The sequence below is a fragment of the Abrus precatorius genome, unplaced genomic scaffold (genome assembly GCF_003935025.1).
Source record: "Abrus precatorius isolate BTA unplaced genomic scaffold, Abrus_2018 Scaffold8, whole genome shotgun sequence".
Taxonomy (NCBI): Eukaryota; Viridiplantae; Streptophyta; class Magnoliopsida; order Fabales; family Fabaceae; genus Abrus; species Abrus precatorius.
The window spans coordinates 3,780,986-3,801,002 of record NW_020874428.1 but is presented as its reverse complement, the minus strand read 5'-3'; the positions used below and the strand labels follow the sequence as shown (position 1 = coordinate 3,801,002).

The 20,017-nt window shown below is 29.8% G+C and overlaps 3 protein-coding genes across 5 annotated transcripts; 2 read left to right on the top strand and 1 right to left on the bottom strand.

The window, feature by feature from the left end:
• The first annotated feature begins 5,431 nt into the window (after positions 1-5,431).
• On the top strand, positions 5,432-8,309 carry LOC113847866 (heat stress transcription factor A-2). The gene is made up of 2 exons (XM_027477165.1): positions 5,432-5,985; positions 6,941-8,309. Exons 1-2 carry the CDS (start codon positions 5,671-5,673, stop codon positions 7,709-7,711), a joined length of 1,086 nt encoding a protein of 361 aa, XP_027332966.1. The 5' UTR covers positions 5,432-5,670; the 3' UTR covers positions 7,712-8,309.
• A 2,120-nt stretch (positions 8,310-10,429) lies between these two features.
• LOC113846254 (cytochrome P450 711A1-like) lies at positions 10,430-16,700 on the top strand. Of its 3 annotated transcripts, none has more exons than XM_027474307.1 (6): positions 10,569-10,881; positions 12,122-12,274; positions 13,377-14,187; positions 14,292-14,387; positions 14,755-15,028; positions 15,359-16,345. In XM_027474307.1, exons 1-6 carry the CDS (start codon positions 10,640-10,642, stop codon positions 15,382-15,384), a joined length of 1,602 nt encoding a protein of 533 aa, XP_027330108.1. In that variant the 5' UTR covers positions 10,569-10,639; the 3' UTR covers positions 15,385-16,345. The 3 variants fall into 3 exon arrangements, with proteins under 3 accessions (XP_027330106.1, XP_027330108.1, XP_027330107.1); XM_027474306.1 differs by having other exon boundaries at positions 14,755-15,088; positions 15,359-16,297; XM_027474305.1 differs by having other exon boundaries at positions 10,430-10,881; positions 14,755-16,700.
• LOC113846256 (protein IQ-DOMAIN 1-like) lies at positions 15,566-18,163 on the bottom strand. The gene is made up of 5 exons (XM_027474308.1): positions 18,085-18,163; positions 17,823-18,008; positions 16,981-17,208; positions 16,744-16,857; positions 15,566-16,240 (listed from the first exon to the last, which is right to left on the bottom strand). Exons 1-5 carry the CDS (start codon positions 18,154-18,156, stop codon positions 15,566-15,568), a joined length of 1,275 nt encoding a protein of 424 aa, XP_027330109.1. The 5' UTR covers positions 18,157-18,163.
• Positions 18,164-20,017: the final 1,854 nt, after the last annotated feature.

Here is a 20,017-nt window from a genome sequence, read left to right as displayed (position 1 = left end):
GGATAGTTATATAGTAATAATGTAGTGACCAAAATTGTTTTGGAGAAGAAAGGTGAATAGGATCCTTTCTGAACGTGTGAAGATGAAGAAAGTTGCATAGAATTAACTTTTGTGTACGTGAATTGGTGAATGAGAACATGATTGACGTTTGACGTGCCTTTACATGTTCACTTCAACCAAAACACGTCATATCTACCACTGTGCAATGCATTTTCTCCTATTTTTTTCTCTAATTTTTAATAACTCGGGAACGAAATGAGTAGCTCAATAGAAAACTAAATAAAGGATTGGGAGAGTGGATTCTGAAATCAGTGGGAATATTAAGAATGGACCAAAAGGGTTTTCCAATTCAATAAGTGATAATGAAAAATATTGACTTTTTATTATACATTTTTATCATAAAATTAAACGGTTAAATTAATTTTACACAATAAATTATGAAAGCTAAAAATGCATTAAGATGGGAAGATGTGACATATGATGGATGTTAATTTGGGAGACATTTATTGGGTAATGAAAACCTGTCGGCGCCGCGGAATGGATGATGAGTGGTTGACTGAGGGGTGATTGGTGGGAGTGACAGAGGGTGACGTAATGTGAAATAAGGGTGTCGTGTCAAAAGTGGGTCACTGTGACTTCATCCTCTGAATCTTTGTCGCAGCAATGCATAATAACTCTTAAGGGATACTGTTATTGTCATAGGTAAATAATACTACTACCTCTTACTCTGTCACTCTATTTCTACTGCTCTAGTACTTTTCTTTTAATTTATAAAAATATATAATAATTAAGTTATCAAATTTACTAATAAATTATTTTTATATCACATTAAAAAATTAAAATAATCAAATAAAAGTGAAAATGATACCAAAAATATATGTGTTATATATACACACACTAAAACTTGGTCCCAATCCTTAGCGAATAAGGATGATATTAGGAAGGTTAATGGGACATAAAAGGGAAAAATTAGAAAAGAATTGACTTTCTTAGGTTTCTTGGAGAATGGTGCACGCAATCAAAATTAAAGTGAATTAATTGGAAAACACTTGTCGATTACCTGTTTGTAAATCTCAAAGCTCACTTTATGGTTCTTTCCCCTCACCAGTTTTGCATTTGATAACATGTTTAAATAATACACACAGGGAAATTTTACAAATAAGTTATTATATACCCAAATCACCGTTCATGAATGTTCTTAATCATTAAATAAAACTAGTTAACTAAACCAATGCAATTTATTTTAGAACAAATAAATGTATAAAATTTAATAATTAAAAAACGCAATTTTGTATTTTATGAATACTTACTTAATAAAATTATTTTAAATGATATTTTAATATTTTGATTTAACTACATAACTGTAAATAATATATATTAAAATAATAAATATTTAATAAAATTAAATAATTTAAAATATAATTTATTTTAAAATAATACTTTTATTATATTGCATAAAAAATTAATTAAATATCAATAATTAATATATTAATAATTCTAACATAAATTTAGATATAAAAATCTTAAAAATAAATTGTAAATTATAAAAACATATAAATGAAGATATTTTATTAAAGATAAAAACAATTATTTATAAAAAATTAAATTTTATAAAAATAATAAAAAAAGTTAAGCAATAAATTATTAATAAAAAATTAAAATCATAACATAAGGAAATAGTATAATTGACCTAACATTATTGATAAGTTTGATTGTAAATATATACGACTGAAAGAAAGTAATTTTTTCTAATATTTTACTTCTTGAAATAATAGATTTTAATTTATAATATAAATATTTATAAGTATTTTAAATTTTAATTTGTTTAAAAAAATTATTATCATTATTATTATTATCATCTTAAAAACATTTAATATTATAAATATAAAATTTTAAATAATATAAAAATTATAAAGTCTTTATTCTCTTGCGTGCGCGCTTAAATATACGGTAATAGATAATACAAGATTAACACAAAAAAATTATTTTAAAAGTTTTTTTCCTTAAACCAGCAAAGAAAAGTAAGGAAGAAATAGTTATGAATATATTTAGTTTAATAAAAAAATTAAATATAGTAAAGTATACATATTTAACTGAAACAAAAATAAATAAATAAATAAATAAAATGTAAGTAATTTAAATTTAAGAGAAAATGTTAAATTATATTTTTTTTTAATGAGTACTAACAATTAATATTAAAGAAGAAAGAGTTCAATATAAAAATTAATTAGTTTAAGAAAGTTAAGTTTAAAAAAAAATAAAGACTTTTTTTTTCCCTCAGTTGAACTTTTCATTTGACATATACAATTTTTAAAAAATTATGAAAATCGAATTATACATTTTTAAAATATACAATTATCTCAAAGCATCTACATTTTTAAGTTGTTGTTATCATTATTATTATTATGAAATGTTATTTTTCAGTTACTCGTCTTTTACTGCTTTAGAATTTCTTATTTTATTTCAGACTGTTACTAGTAAATGTTATGTGTTTTTAACAGATATTTTAAAACTTGGACTAATTTATAAATTAAAAATGAAATTATTATCATGTACTACTGTATCAGTAAAAATTGTTGACATTTATAATAAATAACATAAATTTTATATTTATTATATATTTTAATTGGTAACAGTGTATAAATATATGATTAATTTTTTCAGAGAGAATACATTGAAAAAATTAGATCATTATAAAAACAGATTTAAAAGTAATTCCTTAAATGTATAAGATTCAAATATTTTGAATAGAAAAAGAAACTTTTGCTGTAAAAGTAAAAAAAATTGAAATTATAAGTCACTAAAATTTAAAGGAAACGAAAGAAAATATAATAAAGTTTAAAATAATTATTTTGAATAGTTTGAAAAACGAGTTTAGTCTAATAGTGAAATTACGCATATCAATGGGAAAGAAATAGAATAAAAGATTATCCTACTCTAAGGAATAAGCATGTTATTTTATTGCACAAAAGTAACTTATTCACATAAATATATAGCTTATACAATATATTCCATCAATTATATGGACTAATAATTGTGCTCTAATAGTTATTTTTATGCAATATGTTAACCAACAATGAACATGTGTAATGTTTCCCTTTAACATAGGAGAAAGTAGCTTTTGGAATATCTCCAATTAAAATTGGATAGTCGTCATCAATTGTCCAATTCAATCATATTAACATTGAATTCAAGATCCATCACATAAATTATTGGACCCATAAATAATTATATTTTTCTATTTAACATTGAATTTATTTGAGAATTGATTGGACCCATAAATCAATTTTTTTTCCCTCTTCCATCCTTTGAGTGGACAGCAAAAGTAAAGTGAGCACCATCAAGGGATTGGTTACCATGAAAGAGGCCATGCCTTAATTAGTTGAGCTTATTATCTATCTTTCTATCTATCTATCACAGTCACACAATGGGTGGAAGTGGAGGATTTTCTTTGTGCATTATTTACCACTCGTCTCTATGTTCTTCAAAGGGCTAAACAGTGGCATCAGATTCTTTGACCACACTTAACGTACCCCATAAGCTTAGTCTTCATTAATTATTTTCTAAATTCAATCTATTTTCCTCATATATTATCAGTTACTAGCTATACACCCCACATGCATGCCTCATATTTCATTTATTAATATTATTATATCAAGTTCGAAGAATGAAAAAGGTGTTCCTTGTTGTCAAAGGTTCATACATGCAAAGTACCAAATATTATTATATGATACCATAATAAACCTTCAAAGATTTTATTTGGATTTTTATGAATTTGCACTGCTGGAAACCCTTTCATCAAGGAACCATGTCCTCCCAGGCTTCATTGACCCTCCTTTCTTCGATTGCCCATTGATGTTAGAGCTGTGACGAAGATACTAATAAGCCAAAATAAAATTAAAAATTTAAGAAAATTAGTTTATAACTTTTTTAGTATAAAACCTCAAATTAAGTTTCTTTTAACAGATGCAGCTTTTTATTATGGACCGAATCTAGGTCCAAGCCCAATAAATGTGTGCAAGCCATATCACAATTATAACTCTTCCTTTTGCCCATTTTTTGTACATAGATTTTCTAACTTCCAAGTTTTTATATAAAATCATGACATTTACTCTCATCAACGTATTGAATTTTATAATATTTTATGACTTATAGACATGGATTCTCTAGTTTTAGCACGAATTGGATGGTCCAATTAAGTAAAATTTTATATTTTTGCTTAAGTTAAAAGTTTTGACTTAAACAAAAATACAAAATTAACTGACTAGACATCTAGTTCAAAAAAAAAAGATTCGAGTCTTAAGTTCTTATAATGTAGTTGTTAAAGAAATCATTTACATATGCTATTATTCTCAGAATTTTAACTAGGGCTTGAAAATGGTTCAACTACTTCTATCAGGGAAGAGTTGGGACACCATTTTGGATCTCAATGTGAACAGGTTTGATGTCTGTGATCGAATTCAAAAGTGAATAACTAGAGATCTTGAATTATGGGAAGCTAACATGATGTTGTATTAAAAAATAAATGCAAGTGTGAACACATTTTCACTTCAAAGGCTAGCTCACTTTAAAAGCATTATCTTTCTATTAAATTCAAGCACACGAAAAATAAGAGCAACCTCAATAAAATAACGAGTTAATTCATTGTTCAGCAGCTTAGTTAACACGCCTTCTGGTTTTTTGTGTCACATTATTTGAAGAATTCTGTGTGAAACAATAAAATAACGTTTCCATACCTAACCGTTTTTAATCCCTTGAACCCAAAAGTTGATTTTCACAGATCTTGATGTTAGCACTTAGAAAACTAGTAGATCATTTAGGGTGCTTAATGGGTGTTAATTTTACATGCATTGGATACGGTTTAAGCCCACTTATCTGTAATGTGCATGTTGATGAGTATTCGATTTTGGTTTTGGGTTCAACAAATTGTATGGGGCTAAACATAGTTTCAATATATTTCTGTAACATGAACTCATGCTATCAAGTGTCCATGAAGAGAAGCCCATTTCTTTCTTTTGCTGGGTACAAAAGGTGGTCCACTAATAAAATATACAATATGAGCTCATATTGTATATTTTATTAGTATATTTTATTAGTTTTTTAAAAATAATTAAAAAAAAACATAGTTTATAATGACTAATGACAATTCCTTTTTAAATTTTATATATTTTTATCACATTTTTTTAAATAGGTTTTTAAAATGAGTTTAAGATATAATATTTAAAAATTTTAAATTAAAATAGAAACAAATAAGCTTTAATTTTTCAACCTTTTAGTTTTGAAAATTTTCGTAAGAGGCAATCCCTCGTTCACCTAAAATTTGTTAAAAAATAAATGAATAAATAAAAACACATGTTTTTCCCTCTCTAGAAATTTCCAGCTCCACCGCCATAGGATGACTTCTCTCTAGAATCTTCTTGCCACCCACTACCAACACAAATCTAAGTTCAGAACACAAACTTCGTAAACAATCTTAGGATTCCCTCACACACCAAACCTTGCAACCTTTTATAGCGCATGCATTCAAAATAGTCACAAATAATAATAATAATAATAAAATTCTTACTTTAACTCACAATACAAATTAAAAAGCAAGGACATGTATTTTTTTCTTTTGATTTGCCACTCAAAACCTTCATTCTTCTTTTAATTAGACTCAAGCATTGATAGATGGAGATAATTAGAGTGAAAGAGGAAGAAACAGCGACATGTGCAGATGCAACTGGTTGTTCATCATCAACCTCATCAGGTTCATCAAGCTTTATCCCACAGCCTATGGAAGGGTTGCATGAAGTGGGTCCCCCTCCGTTTTTGTGCAAGACCTTTGAAATGGTGGAAGATCCATTCACGGACTCCATTGTGTCATGGAGCACATCTCGCAACAGCTTTGTGGTTTGGGACTCTCACAAGTTCTCTACCAACATTCTTCCTCGTTACTTCAAGCACACCAATTTTTCCAGCTTCATTCGCCAGCTCAACACCTATGTAAGTACAATTTCAGTATTTTTTTACTCTGCGTGCATGGTTTTGTGTTTGAGTTTTGAGGATTTTCTTATTTATTTGTTTGTTTTTATTTTATTGATCTTAGTTTTCAGTCCCCTATTTAAATCTTTTATTTTGATAAGTTCTGATAATTGGGTAATGGGTTTGTCTAAGTTTCCCAACGGGATAAATAACTCCATCTTAAGAAGTTTTAAAATTTTTAATTCAATGTCTTAATTTCATTATATTAGGCTTGAAACAATATCACCGCATAAACACTCTTGGCTAATCATGTGCCCAAATATATTCTGACTTCTAATTTCTTGCCATAAAATGTGATGATATATTAGTTTCATTTGGATTCATCTCTTTTATGATGAGAGATTCCTTTAAGAGAGATTAGTGTGGAATTTACTTGTAGATTAAATTAACAATGATTGAGATCTAAATAATTACAAAAATTCTAATTCTTATACATGTACATGCATTTATTTTGATCAATATTGATTTTCAGCCCCCTTTATGCAAATCTTATATTTCGATAAGTTTTGATAATCCTGCTAAACGAAGGTTAGGATAACTACCCATTTTGGTCCTAAAAAATGTATACGTGTCTTCAATTTGATACCAAAATCATAAATATTCCGAAATGGGTCACTGTGATTTGATGCAAACAAAGAAATGACATTGAAGCACTACTTTGATGTCAGAAATTAACAAAGGATTATTTTGATGTATTGAATAATCAGAATGGGTGCTATGTCTCAAGTTTTATGTAGTTTGGACAAGAGATAGTTGACTAGTATCTGTTTATTGACTATTAGTTGAATATGGTTTTCTAGAGTTGATCTTGATCACATGTTGAAAGCCTTACATTGATAGTTGACCAACATCCTTCAGCTTCTGATTTGATTCATCTTTGTAATCTTCCCTTTTCATTGCATGGAAATGTCCACAGGGATTTAGGAAAGTTGATCCTGATCAATGGGAATTTGCGAATGAAGGTTTTTTAGCTGGACAAAGGCACTTATTGAAGACTATTAGGAGAAGAAAAAATGTATCACATGGTATGCAACAAAGAGGAGGGGATGGAGCTTGTGTCGAAGTGGGTGAGTTTGGATTGGAAGGTGAGTTGGAGAGGTTGAAGCGAGACAGGAATGTGTTGATGGCAGAAATTGTGAGGTTGAGGCAACAACAGATAAACTCGAGGGACCAATTGAGTGCCATGGAGGGCAGATTGCAAGCCACAGAGAAGAAACAACAACAGATGATGACTTTCCTTGCCAAAGCACTGAGCAATCCTTCATTCACGCAGCAATTAGTCCATAAAACCCCTGAAAATAGACACGTGTTGGGTGTTGAAATCAATAGGAAGAGGAGACTAACTTCTAGCACAAGTGTGGAGAACTTGCAACATGATGATCCTATAACATTGGTGGACTATTCAAATCTAAGCCATGAAAAAGAATTGGAAACTAATTTTTACTCAGAAGCATATGATAGTGAACTTCACGGTGAGATCAAGGAGCCCGGATCAAGTTCGGTTATGACAATGGGTAGTGGGAGTGATTTTGGTTTAGATGAGGATACAATCTTGGAGGACTTGCTTAACAAAGACTTGGTTACTGGGAATCCAGAGGATGAAATTATAATTGGTAATGTTTCACAAGTTGATGTGCCAGTGGAGGATTTGGTAGCTAAACCTGATGATTGGAGTGAACAATTTTAGGACCTTGTGGATGATCATATGGACTATCTTGGGTCCAAATCATAGAAGGATAAGAGGCATAGTACAATATAATTAACCATGTCCTCATCTTGGTCTCTTCTTTGATTTCATTCACATTGCATCATGGTGGTACATCTTGATTATTTTGTTACTACTATTTTTGGTTTCAATTTTATGTAAATGTAGTTGATAAATATGAATGGTTTTTATGCAGCATGGAAGGTGGTAGTTGAAGAAGGAGCCAACAGATACTGCTCTTATTTGGATCCTCTATTAACTAGACAAGTTTTATGAATTATGAATATTCTTGTGTTAATGCTACTATTTTATTTTATTTTGTTTTGATGACCTGTTTGTTTATATTTTTATGTTTTGTTCTGCAGGAGAAATCAAGTTGGGGTATTTAAAGGTTTTTATCCAAATAATTTACTGAAAAAGGTAGTGGTATCATTCAGCTGCATAGGTTCATTGGCTGGATCTTCACTTTTTATGAGGTTGAAAAACTATCCTATAGTTCTGGTACCAATGGCCTTTCAATGGAACAACATTTGATATTGTTGGTACTTTCATTTTCCTATTAATAAGTGATTGCCCTCTCTACATAAATTGTTGATAACTGGTGCAATTTTGTCTCCTCTGTATTAACGGCATAGTTCTTTTTATAAGAAATGACAGGGTGTATTTTTCCGTCATAATTATATAAAATATAGATTCATCTTTAGGTGTACTAATTATTAATTCTTATTCTTTATTTAAGATAATGTTATTATGAATTTAATCAATCAATATAAAACAGACAATAGACTCAGTTTTGTATTTATATAGTATTTGTAGAAAGATTAAATTCATGGCATAATCTGGATTAGTTTGTCACATGAAGTTAATCTTTCGCTTGGTTGAATTATGCAATTAGGACTGGTTGAGTATTTTCTTATACTGAAAAAAGTATTTTTAGGATCTGTATATATAAAAAATAAAGGAGAGAGATAAAACTCAAAATATATATGGCGAATAGGTTTGACTAAATCAATATGTGGAATAGCTTTCAAATGCTAATATTAGACTTTTGCAAAATGCATTAGACTCTTCAATGAATTCATGCTTTTTTTTCACGTGTTTTATTTGTCTTCTGACTATGATTCTAATAATCGAATATCATGAATCGTTAAATTGAATATATACAACACTTATTAGTCTGGATAAAATAATGAACGGAAGCAAAACTTCAGTTCTACAAGAAAATAATAATAATAATAATTAGTGTCTTCCACCAAAGCAAAGCATAAAAGTTGCATGAATGATTGTCACTGCAATTTGGATGGAAAGGGAACTTGGTCCCGTTCATGTCCTTTTCCAACTCATTGACTCGTATGAGAAAAGGACAAAATTAGCAAAAGAATTATAAAAAACACTATGAAATGTAGCAAATGCGGTTGTCAAACAACAAAGTGAGACACTGAATTGTGAGAAATTAAGAGAGTAAAATTTAAAAAAACGGATCAAGGAGAAGCCAAGTAAAGTGTAAGTAAAAGGTCCAACCCTATGAGAGTGAACAAGTAGATCATAATCACGTCCTTCTTAATTATTTATGTTGATATTTACATCTTGTAAAATGATGTTTGGAAATCACACAATTCGAGTTGTTTGTCAGATTTCTTCCCCTATAAATTCGAGAAAAGAATGCATACCCTTCTTAAACAATGTTGTGGAGTTTATATAACTGACCCAACCCAAATTTGAAATTGGGCTAGGCCCTTGCACTAGTCCTTAAGAGTGTCTGTGGTTTAATTTGAATCATAGGTAAGTTTGGATTAGCACGAATATAATATCAAGATGCATTGTAACTACACGTTTTTGCATTATGATAAAATGGTCACTTTCATAAATACATGGATACAATTTTATGATAAAAGTCCACTAGGAAGATATTGATAATATTCAGATGGATAACTACACCTGAACTGTGAAGCAAGTGAGTTACATTCTATGATCTTATCCACAAATAGTTATCAGCATCACGAAATCTATGGAAGGTTCATGTTGATTCTGAATACAATTATGAAGGTTGATTCAAAGTTAGGCCTAGAGTTACTAGTATGATATTCATATTATCATTATCGTGTTGATGAGATTTGGTTCTCTTATGAGTTTGGTGCTTGTCCCTTACCAAATTGGAATAGTATGTGAATATGTACATGAATATGGCATATAGTGCGCTGTGCGATTCTGCTGAAAATGCACCCATTTCTCCGCATGCACGAGACCACCCTATCTTTTCACTTTCAAACAATGACGCATAATCTCCATTACTTTCTCCATTTTACAAATACCACATTTCTTAAATAAAGAATATATCTCTGTGACTGAGAATCCATTAACGCTTCCATCATGTCCTGTCCAACTTACATCATTTTATGACATTTCATCGACGTTTAATTTTATTACTTTAGTAATTACATTCGGACTCTCATTAAGTTTTTAAATTATTCTATGATTTTAGTGTTGTATATATTTCAAAAAATTAAATATTAATTATACGGTTCTATGAATATTAACTTTTAATTTACTTAAAGTGTGCTAGATAAAATTAGAAAGATAATAATTTGATCAAACTTAAATTAAAATAATAAAATATTTAATGTAGTATTCAGTAGATCGAAAAGAACAAAAAATAAATTTGAATATAGATTATAATAAAGAAAAGGGAACGTATTGGGTACAGATGAATCTAATTGCGTATATCATCATCATTCACAAACAGACAAAACACCATCCCCACTCTTTGTGTAGTGTTCCTCATCCTCTCCCCATTCCTACCTCAATATAAACCCCCCACCCATGAAATGAGACTACAGCCAAACCCACCCTTCCATTTCAGGAACTAAAGCCTCACCCTCTTTCTCTTGGTATACGCATGCTAACATAAAAATGGTGTTCACAGAATTTGAATGGTTGTTTCATATTCCATGTGTCCCTTCTCTTTTAGCAATATTATTCACCCTCCTAGCTTTAGTAGGAGGATTATTGGGTTATCTCTATGGGCCCTATTGGGGTCTAAGGAAAGTTCCAGGCCCACCATCCCTGCCACTTGTAGGACACCTTCCCTTGCTGGCTAAGTATGGCCCTGATGTGTTCTCAGTCCTTGCCAAGGAATATGGCCCAATCTACAGGTTTCTTCTTCCTTACAATTACATAATATATAATACAAATAATTATTTTTCTCATGTGTTTAATGATGCACAATAAAAGTTAATGTATAGTAATTTTCATTAAAATTTATAAGATATCACAAAATTTAATGTGTTAATAATATTAAATGTTATGACTTTTAATAAAAAATATATATTACTTTTTTATTGTGAAGCATTACAAAAATGGTAGAAATAAAACCATGTTGTATAATCAAGGTACTTGGTACATCAGAGTCAGGTTGTTATGCTGGTCTTTCTTTTCTTTTCCTTCTCTCAATGAGAAGCCAAAAGGTGTCACTGTTGGGGTGATATTTTCAATTTGAATACATGAAATTCCAAAAAGCCTTAAAACACTCCTTTTGGTTGTGGAAGATCTTTGGTCGAGTAATGATGGCAGCTATATATCGTTGACTTTTGAAGGGTATTAACATTAACATTATCACATTATGGTGGTGGGTCAGTGTTTTAGTGCATATTGCTAAGGAAGAACAAGATATAAATTGGAAAAAGGTTCACATTCTCATGTAATCTATTTGTCCTCGTTTGGTAATTGTTTTATCAATATGACAAAGGCCCAGCATCAATAAATTTTATCAAATATTTAATAAATTGAACTGAGCAACTGATATAAATATTATTTACCTCAATTTATTAACATCCTTAATAACTGTGGCTGATTGATCTTATATCCAACAGATAAAAGCGTGGTTATTAATATGCTAAATGTATATGGAAAACTTTTCTTTCTTTTTGCAGATGAATTATTAAAACAAATTATTTATATTAAAGTAAGTTTAATTCTGATATATTATCACTATATTTTTTATATTATTAATCAATTAAAATATTATCAATATAATTTTTATTTAATTATTCTTGTTAATGTAATAATTTATAATTAAATAATAACATAAAAGCTATCGAACTTAAAGAAATTAAAGATGAGAAAAGAAGACAAAGGGAAAGATGAATATGAATAAGTATGATTTCATGTATCATTCTCATAAACTATTTTATCAGCCGCCAGTTATGTTTAATAATAACTTAAAAATCTAATGTGAAATCAGCACAATATATGATCATTGCAACTTTATCTCATGCTTATCAAGCCATCTAAAAAAATTTGCCTTTTTCCCTTCTTACCTATTTTGTTTCTTTCTTCCATGATTTTCACACTGCTACTGTGTATGGTGCCGTTCCTATTTGTTTAATGGAGCAGATTTCATATGGGAAGACAACCACTAATCTTGGTAGCAGATCCAGAGCTTTGTAAAGAGGTGGGAATAAAAAAATTCAAAGACATTCCAAACAGAAGCATTCCCTCTCCCATTTCTGCTTCTCCTCTTCACCAAAAAGGACTCTTCTTCACCAGGTTTGCAATTTTTTCCTTGTGACATTAGCATAAAAAATAATAATTTTTTATGAGATAAGTTATTATTCAATGAGTCTAGTAGAAAAGGTAAATGAAAATTGTGACATAAGGGTTTCATAATATTCTTTTGAATATTCTTTTTAATACACTTCTACCAGATAACTTTTTTGAAAAAAGCCAAAATATTTTTAAAAAATGTCAAATAATATGTTACAAACATTTTTAATATATTTTCTCCAATATTTTTATAAAAAATAAAATGTAGTTAAATGTTATAAATTTATAATCTATTACTAAAATACTTATATTATTAAATGATCAAAATTAGTGAATTATATGTTAAATGATTAAATACATTTACTTATATAAATAAACAACGAGTGTATGTTAACATAATTTTTATAATAAATGAAGTATTAAAAAATTTAACAATTAATATATTTTAAAAAAAATATTTTAAAGAATAATAAAAAAACTAATAATTATTTCTTTAAAAATATCATATAAAGTATTTTCCTAACATGAATTTTAGAAATAATAATTCTTGTTAAAGTCACATTTAATAGAAACAATATATACATAAAAATGTATTCTAGATAATTAAATTTCTATGAAAATACAAGTTAACATCAATAACCTTTTTTTGCGAAAATTTATGTAAAATTTCGAGAATTTAATTTATACAGCTTTTCTTTACAACGAAGAAGAGATAACAAGAAAATCAAAAAAAGTATAAACAAAATAGGTAATATAATAATAAAAAAAGGTAAAGTGGAAGAAAAAAAGTTGTAAATAAGGGTTGTAAAAAGAGTATAAAAAATAAAATAACTCTAAAATCAAACACTGTGCCTGAAAATACAGTATTTGTTTACTTAGCAATGCTGTTTTGTTGTTTTCATGTGGATCTAGGTGGGGTAGCATAGCCACTAAGTAGGTTGTCAATTCCATTTTGTGGTCGTGCTCATGTTAATAATTTGAGAAGCCCAGATTCGTTGTAGTCCAATGGTTCTTCAAAATCTTTGTCCTTAAATGAAAATCAGTGATTGACATACAAAATCTCAACACACAAAATAAAATTTGATCATGCAATGATGATTTGCAGGGACTCACGATGGTCAACCATGAGAAACACCATATTGTCTGTGTACCAGCCATCACACTTAGCTAGCTTAGTGCCTACAATGCAATCATTTATAGAATCTACCACACAAAATCTTGACACCCCAAAGGATGACATAATCTTTTCCAATCTTTCCCTTAGGCTAGCTACTGATGTGATTGGAGAGGCAGCATTTGGTGTTAACTTTGGCCTCTCTAAGCCTCATTCAGTTTATGAATCAATCAAGAGTGTTAACAACAACAATGTACGGGATAATAAAGGTTATGATAGTAACAGTGATGATGAAGTATCCGATTTTATCAACCAACACATTTACTCAACAACACAGCTTAAGATGGATTTGTCTGGTTCCTTTTCCATCATACTTGGTCTAGTTGCACCAATACTTCAAGAGCCATTTAGGCAAATTTTGAAGAGAATACCAGGTACCATGGATTGGAAAATAGAGCGTACTAATGAAAAATTGAGTGGTCGTCTTGATGAGATTGTTAAAAAGAGAATGGAAGATAAGAAAAGGACTTCAAAAAACTTCTTGTCACTCATTCTTAATGCAAGAGAATCAAGGACAGTATCAGAAAATGTCTTCTCACCTGATTACATTAGTGCTGTTACCTATGAGCACTTACTTGCTGGGTCAGCTACCACATCCTTTACCTTGTCATCTATTGTATATTTGGTTGCCGGGCACCTAGAAGTTGAAAAAAAGTTGCTGCTAGAGATTGATGGATTTGGTCCAGTTGATAGGATACCTACTGCTCAAGATCTTCATGATAGTTTCCCTTATCTTGATCAGGTAAAGTAAAACCTGATGAAGTAAGTTTTGTACTTGTGTACTTTGAAGTTACAAGGGCCAACCATGCAAATATATATTTGATTCTCTTTTTTCAATTATTGTAGGTGATTAAAGAGGCCATGAGGTTTTACACTGTCTCCCCATTGGTTGCAAGAGAAACATCAAATGAGGTAGAGATAGGAGGTTACCTTCTTCCAAAGGTATATGTAATAAACATCTTGATAACATTTGAAGGGATGATAGTACGTAATTTTCTTTCAAGTATTTATATAAAAATTCAAAGTTACCTTTTGTGTGGTTACAATTATTATAAAAAAAAAAACTTTTTATTTCAGTGAGTAGTTATATTTTAATTTATTTTTAAAAAAATATTCAAAACAACTTCTCTAAAAAAATAAAATCAGATTATTTTCAGTTTATGATTTTTTTCAAAATTTTAATTAAACAGTCTAAAAGCCTAAAAAAGTAATTAATTTTTTTAAAACTGTGTTTTTTTATGTGAAAAAAACTTAAACAAAAGGACTGTATATTTACTATGGAGATATTGATGTAGTTTTATATGAGCAGGGGACATGGGTTTGGCTAGCACTTGGAGTTCTAGCTAAAGACCCAAGGAACTTTCCTGAGCCAGAGAAGTTCAAACCAGAGAGGTTTGATCCCAAATGTGAAGAAATGAAACGAAGGCATCCTTATTCATTCATACCATTTGGAATTGGTCCCCGGGCTTGTATTGGTCAGAAATTTGCCCTACAAGAAATCAAGCTTACTCTCATTCATTTATACAGAAAATATGTGTTTCGTCATTCACTAAACATGGAAAAACCTATAGAACTGGAATATGGTATGGTCCTCAACTTCAAGCACGGTGTCAAGCTTAGAGTCATAAGAAGAACTTAGTACAGTGAGTAGCTATATGTAAACCAGCTAGATTGTACTTGTCATGGTGCAGTGGATGAATTAAAAACCTCTCTTGAACATATTGATTCTAAGCAAGGCAAAATATGCTAATCCAAACACTTTTTTAATGTGCTGAGATCTAAGTAAACAAACAATCTTATTACAATATAACTTATTCAAGTTTATGAACGAAAAATGTATCTTATCTTCGAAAATGTTTACAACAGCATATTTTTTGCCAAATTGTTGACTTTCTCCCTTTAATTATATATAGTTGCAGTCTTGCAATCTCTTGGTTGAATTGGATATATCAGAATAACCACAAAAATCAACTGATTATACAAATGGAGACCCCTCAAGTAGTATTGCTTAGGAAAGCACAAAAGCTGTAATTAAATTACATTCCAGGGAACAAGAAGATGTTGAAGTGTTGAACTTTTTGCAAATCATAATACACAAGATCAATTCCATCAAGTATCTCTCATCTTGGCCTCTTATCCAAGTAGTTTGGTAAGTAAAGAGGCCTAGAAAAGTTGATTGAAGGGTCATAATCAGCAATGCTTTTGGAATCCCCATTAGATAAAATTGCTGTCCTTTTGAGAAACTGAAACTCATCCATGGATTTCTGCCTCTGAGCTCTATTATATTCATGATTATTCATTCTTTGCTTTGCCTTGGTTGACTCAGTCAGGTTCATGTAACTAGGCCTAGTGTTATTACCGTCCTCTACCCTATCATAAGCCAATGCAACATTCCCAGATATTGGCGTTGTAGATGTGCAAATTGAAGATGAAACAGAACTCTCATCATACTGAAAATCAGAACTTGGACTTGAGGATGATCTAGTGGCTTGGCCAACATGGGAAGGTCTAGCAGAAATCCTTGTGGTGACATTGTTCTTTCTAACTTTGACTGAGAATGGTTCTGATGTTTTTGAATTTGAGGAGTTCACACATTTCTTTGGAGGTGGTGGAGTGGTCTTATCTGAGGTATCAACATTGGTTGTTTGCTCCATTAATCTACTCTCCCATGGCTTAGCTGCCATCCAACGTTCCAACCAACTCCATCCCCAGTTAGCTTTGTCTATTTGGTGGTTGTTGAGAGAGGAAAATGAGGCATTTGCTCTTGAATTTGAAATGGGGGTTGATCTCCATTGCTGCAAAAATGCTAGTCATTAAACATTTTGTCAAGCAGGAATAAAAAGTTACCAATTAAACTACTTCCTCAAGTTATGAGCATCAATCAATTTAACCCTTTAAATTATAAAAATATTAATTTAATCTATGAAATTATCGAGCAACGGTCATTTTATTCCAAGTTATAAAATATGGTCATTTTAATCTCTAAAATTAATCAAATTATAACAATAAAAGTTCAAAAGGCCTATATTTGACAATTTTGGATTTAAAATGACATTTTTTTATAATTTCAGAAATTAAATTAACTAATACTAAAATGATTTTTATAATGTATGTTTAAGAACACACAATAATTAATAGATAGTAAATTTTTATTATATATTATACCATTTAACATTCTCAATGCATTAAATTAAATTTTAATAGAAATTACTGCATATAAATCCTTATTACGTGTAAAATCGATACTTATAATTTCAAAGATAAAAAAAGGGTATATTAACGAAAGTTGGTGTGTTACCTTATGGGCTAGAGAGTAGGCAAGCGCTCTCTCTCTCTTGAAAGCCCCTTCTTGCCTCATTTGTAATTTTGTCTTAACATCTGCCAATGTTCCTTTGCTATCACACCACCCTTCCTGCATGCACCCAAAACATGTTCCTTAAAAATTAGTGTTCTACTGCAAATGAATTTGTAACATAATAAAATAATGCATCTTGCATGAATATTAATAATAATTGCTCCTTAGAAATTATGAAACCTCGGCTTCTTTCAAGAGATCAGCATTGGTGCGGCGTTGATGGAGCATGTTTTGCACAGCTTGGCCTTCTAAGGACATTCGAACACGACGAGCTCTTACTCGTGCTTGAACACCAACCAAGGCCTGCATGCACCTCAATGTCACTGCAGCTTGTTTCCTCACTAGTCTTCCTCGTACAAGAGCTTGAAGCCTCACCACTCCCTTCAACGCCCTCAATGCCCTTCTTGCCTGCAATTGTAACAAGACCCAATTCACGACAACACCTTTTAGTTATCCAGGACAAACAATGCTTAGTTATAGAACGCATTCTTCTTTCTTACACAATATTCAAATACTTCCAACACATTTAAATCATTAAACTAATTAAGAAAAATTATTGATAAGCATATCTTAAAAAATACAACTTAATTAAACACTTATCCAGGAAATATATATGACCCGAGAACACAAAAATATCACAAATTTTAAAAATCACAAGACCCAGTATCATTACCATATAATATATAAAAAATTAAAATAAGAATTTTAAATTACAGAAAAAATAATACTTTAAAAAATAAATATGAATCACGATAGACATAATTAAATGTTAAAAATTATCTAATTACTATAATTAACGCATTAGAAAGTATTTGAAGTAGTGTGTCTAACAAAGACACTTATCTAACTTGCAGTGTGTCTTACATAATCACAATGCAACAGAAGCATAATAATAATTACTTCTTAGATGGGTCCTTTGAGAGAAGCTCTATGAAAGATAAAGCAATTAATTACATTGATAAAGCAAGAATAAATGTTAATTCGGAATCATCAATATATTGAATGCAGTGAATGAAGAATACCAAGAAGGCGCGAAAAGCGGTTTGGATTCTGGTAGCAGCCCATTCTTGCTTGACGAGTTTGAAATCCTTAGGTGCAGCTCTGACCACAGTGGCCACTGCGGCGTTGAATGAATGAGATTGGTTTCCTCTGATTTCACTTGAACAAGAACTCTTCCATAACCTCCACCTCTTGCTCTTCACACCCTTCTACGTTGTTAATAATTGCTACCATAAGATAATTATTGAAAATTGCTACCATATTTAATGCTATTAAGTCACTTACTTGTTCATCCTTGTTGTCTGGGCTCTTCTTAAGACCGATTAATGCTTTTACCCATTTTCCAGATGCACCCATTTTGCTCTGATCAATGTGCTTTCAAGTTGGAGGGAGCCAAAAATTAAATCCAATCATACAAGAGTGGCAATAATGAAATAATCAACGATGTTGGGGGCAGAAACAGAGAGAGGAAAAGAAGTGGGTTGTGTGTGTGTCGTGGTCGTTTCCGAGATTTGAAATTCAAAACGTGCAAAAGACAAAACGTGTTGCGTTCATTCCTCTCCCGCTCGATCACACGTCGTCGTTTAGTTCCATTTTGGAATTCCCACTACGTGTGGGCCCCAGGTCCTTTCGGGAAAGAAAAAAAACTGAAAAACCGTATAAAGTTGTTTTAACCGTAGTTATGGCAGGGGAAGTACTCCAAGAGATTTTGGAACGCAAGAAAGCAAACTAAAATGATTAATTTTAAATTATTTTATCTCTTATTTTTAATAATTTCTTAATTATTAAATAAATAAAATAATTAATAAAGTTCAAGTAAAATAAATATTCGGGTCACACAGCATTTAATTTAATTCATTTAATAAATTCAGTTTATGATTAAACTGTTACGGAAAAATAATAATTAAATTAAAACCTTTTTTTTCTATCAATAATGACTTGAAGTTAATTAAAAAATACATTCAATTGTTTTATTTTTATTAAAAGTATTATAAAGAATTTTACCGTACTTATTTTAAAATTTGTTTATGTAATAAACAAATAAGTGTGTTAACCATTTAACCAAATTTAGTTTAGGGAATGTTTTTCCTTATTTTGAGTTTATAGATGCCCCCTCCTCTCTTCCCCCTTTTTTAAGCGTGAATGCTGGTGACACTTATTTTCTTAGGACTGTAAACTAATTTTTTTATTTTATTTTTTTTTGGTCTTTGACCCTATTTGATTAGAAAAAAATAAAAAATTTGTTTATGTAATGAATTAAAAGAAAATAAAAAATAAGTTTTAAAATAATAATTACTTTAAGAATAGATTTGAAAGTCAAAACTAACTCTATTTTAAAATAAATAAAATTAACTAAAGAGAATATTTTTTGGAGACAAAACAGTAGTTTTTTAAACAAGTTAATTTATTTAATCTGTGATCAAAGATACATGTTAAAAAGATATTAAATACATTTCATTAAATAATTTTTATTATATTTTTAAAATAATAAATATTTTTATATTTATTAAAATTTAAAAAATATATTAATTTAGAAGTGAAAAAATGAGACTCACGTAATTTTTTAGATTTGTAAAAAAAATTTATATATTTAATAATAAAAAATATTAAAATAAGTTAAAAATTATTTTCATAAACTTCGGCAATTCGTTTATTTTAGATATATCTAACTACAAAAGTAAATCTCTCTCTCTCTCTCTCTCTCTCTCTCTCTCTCTCTATATATATATATATATATATATATATATATATATATATATATATATATATATATACTGCAAGAAATCACAATTCATCTAGTCAAAAATCTTGCTTTCTGAGTTTTGGCAAATGATTTTAAATCAAAGGAGTAAAAATAACAATAAAAATAAAATAAAACAAAAGTTAAGAGCATGGTACTATCAAATACAACATCTTTCGAGGCACAATCACAAAGCTAAAGTGATAAAGAAAACCCTTTCAATTCCAAATTTGGAACAACATTTCAATTATTAAAAAAAAAATAAAAAATGCAGCTAACCTTATTTTAGAACCTCAAGACCATCTCCTTCCAATTGTTGATACGCCTCTTTCAAAGGAAGAAATTATTGGGAGCAGAAGAAAAAAAAAAGAGAGAGAGAGACAAAGAAGGTATATATTTAGGGCCGGCACTCAACAAAAGAGATAAAATGAATGAGTAAATACACACCAAAGAGACAAAAAAACATATTGATATAAT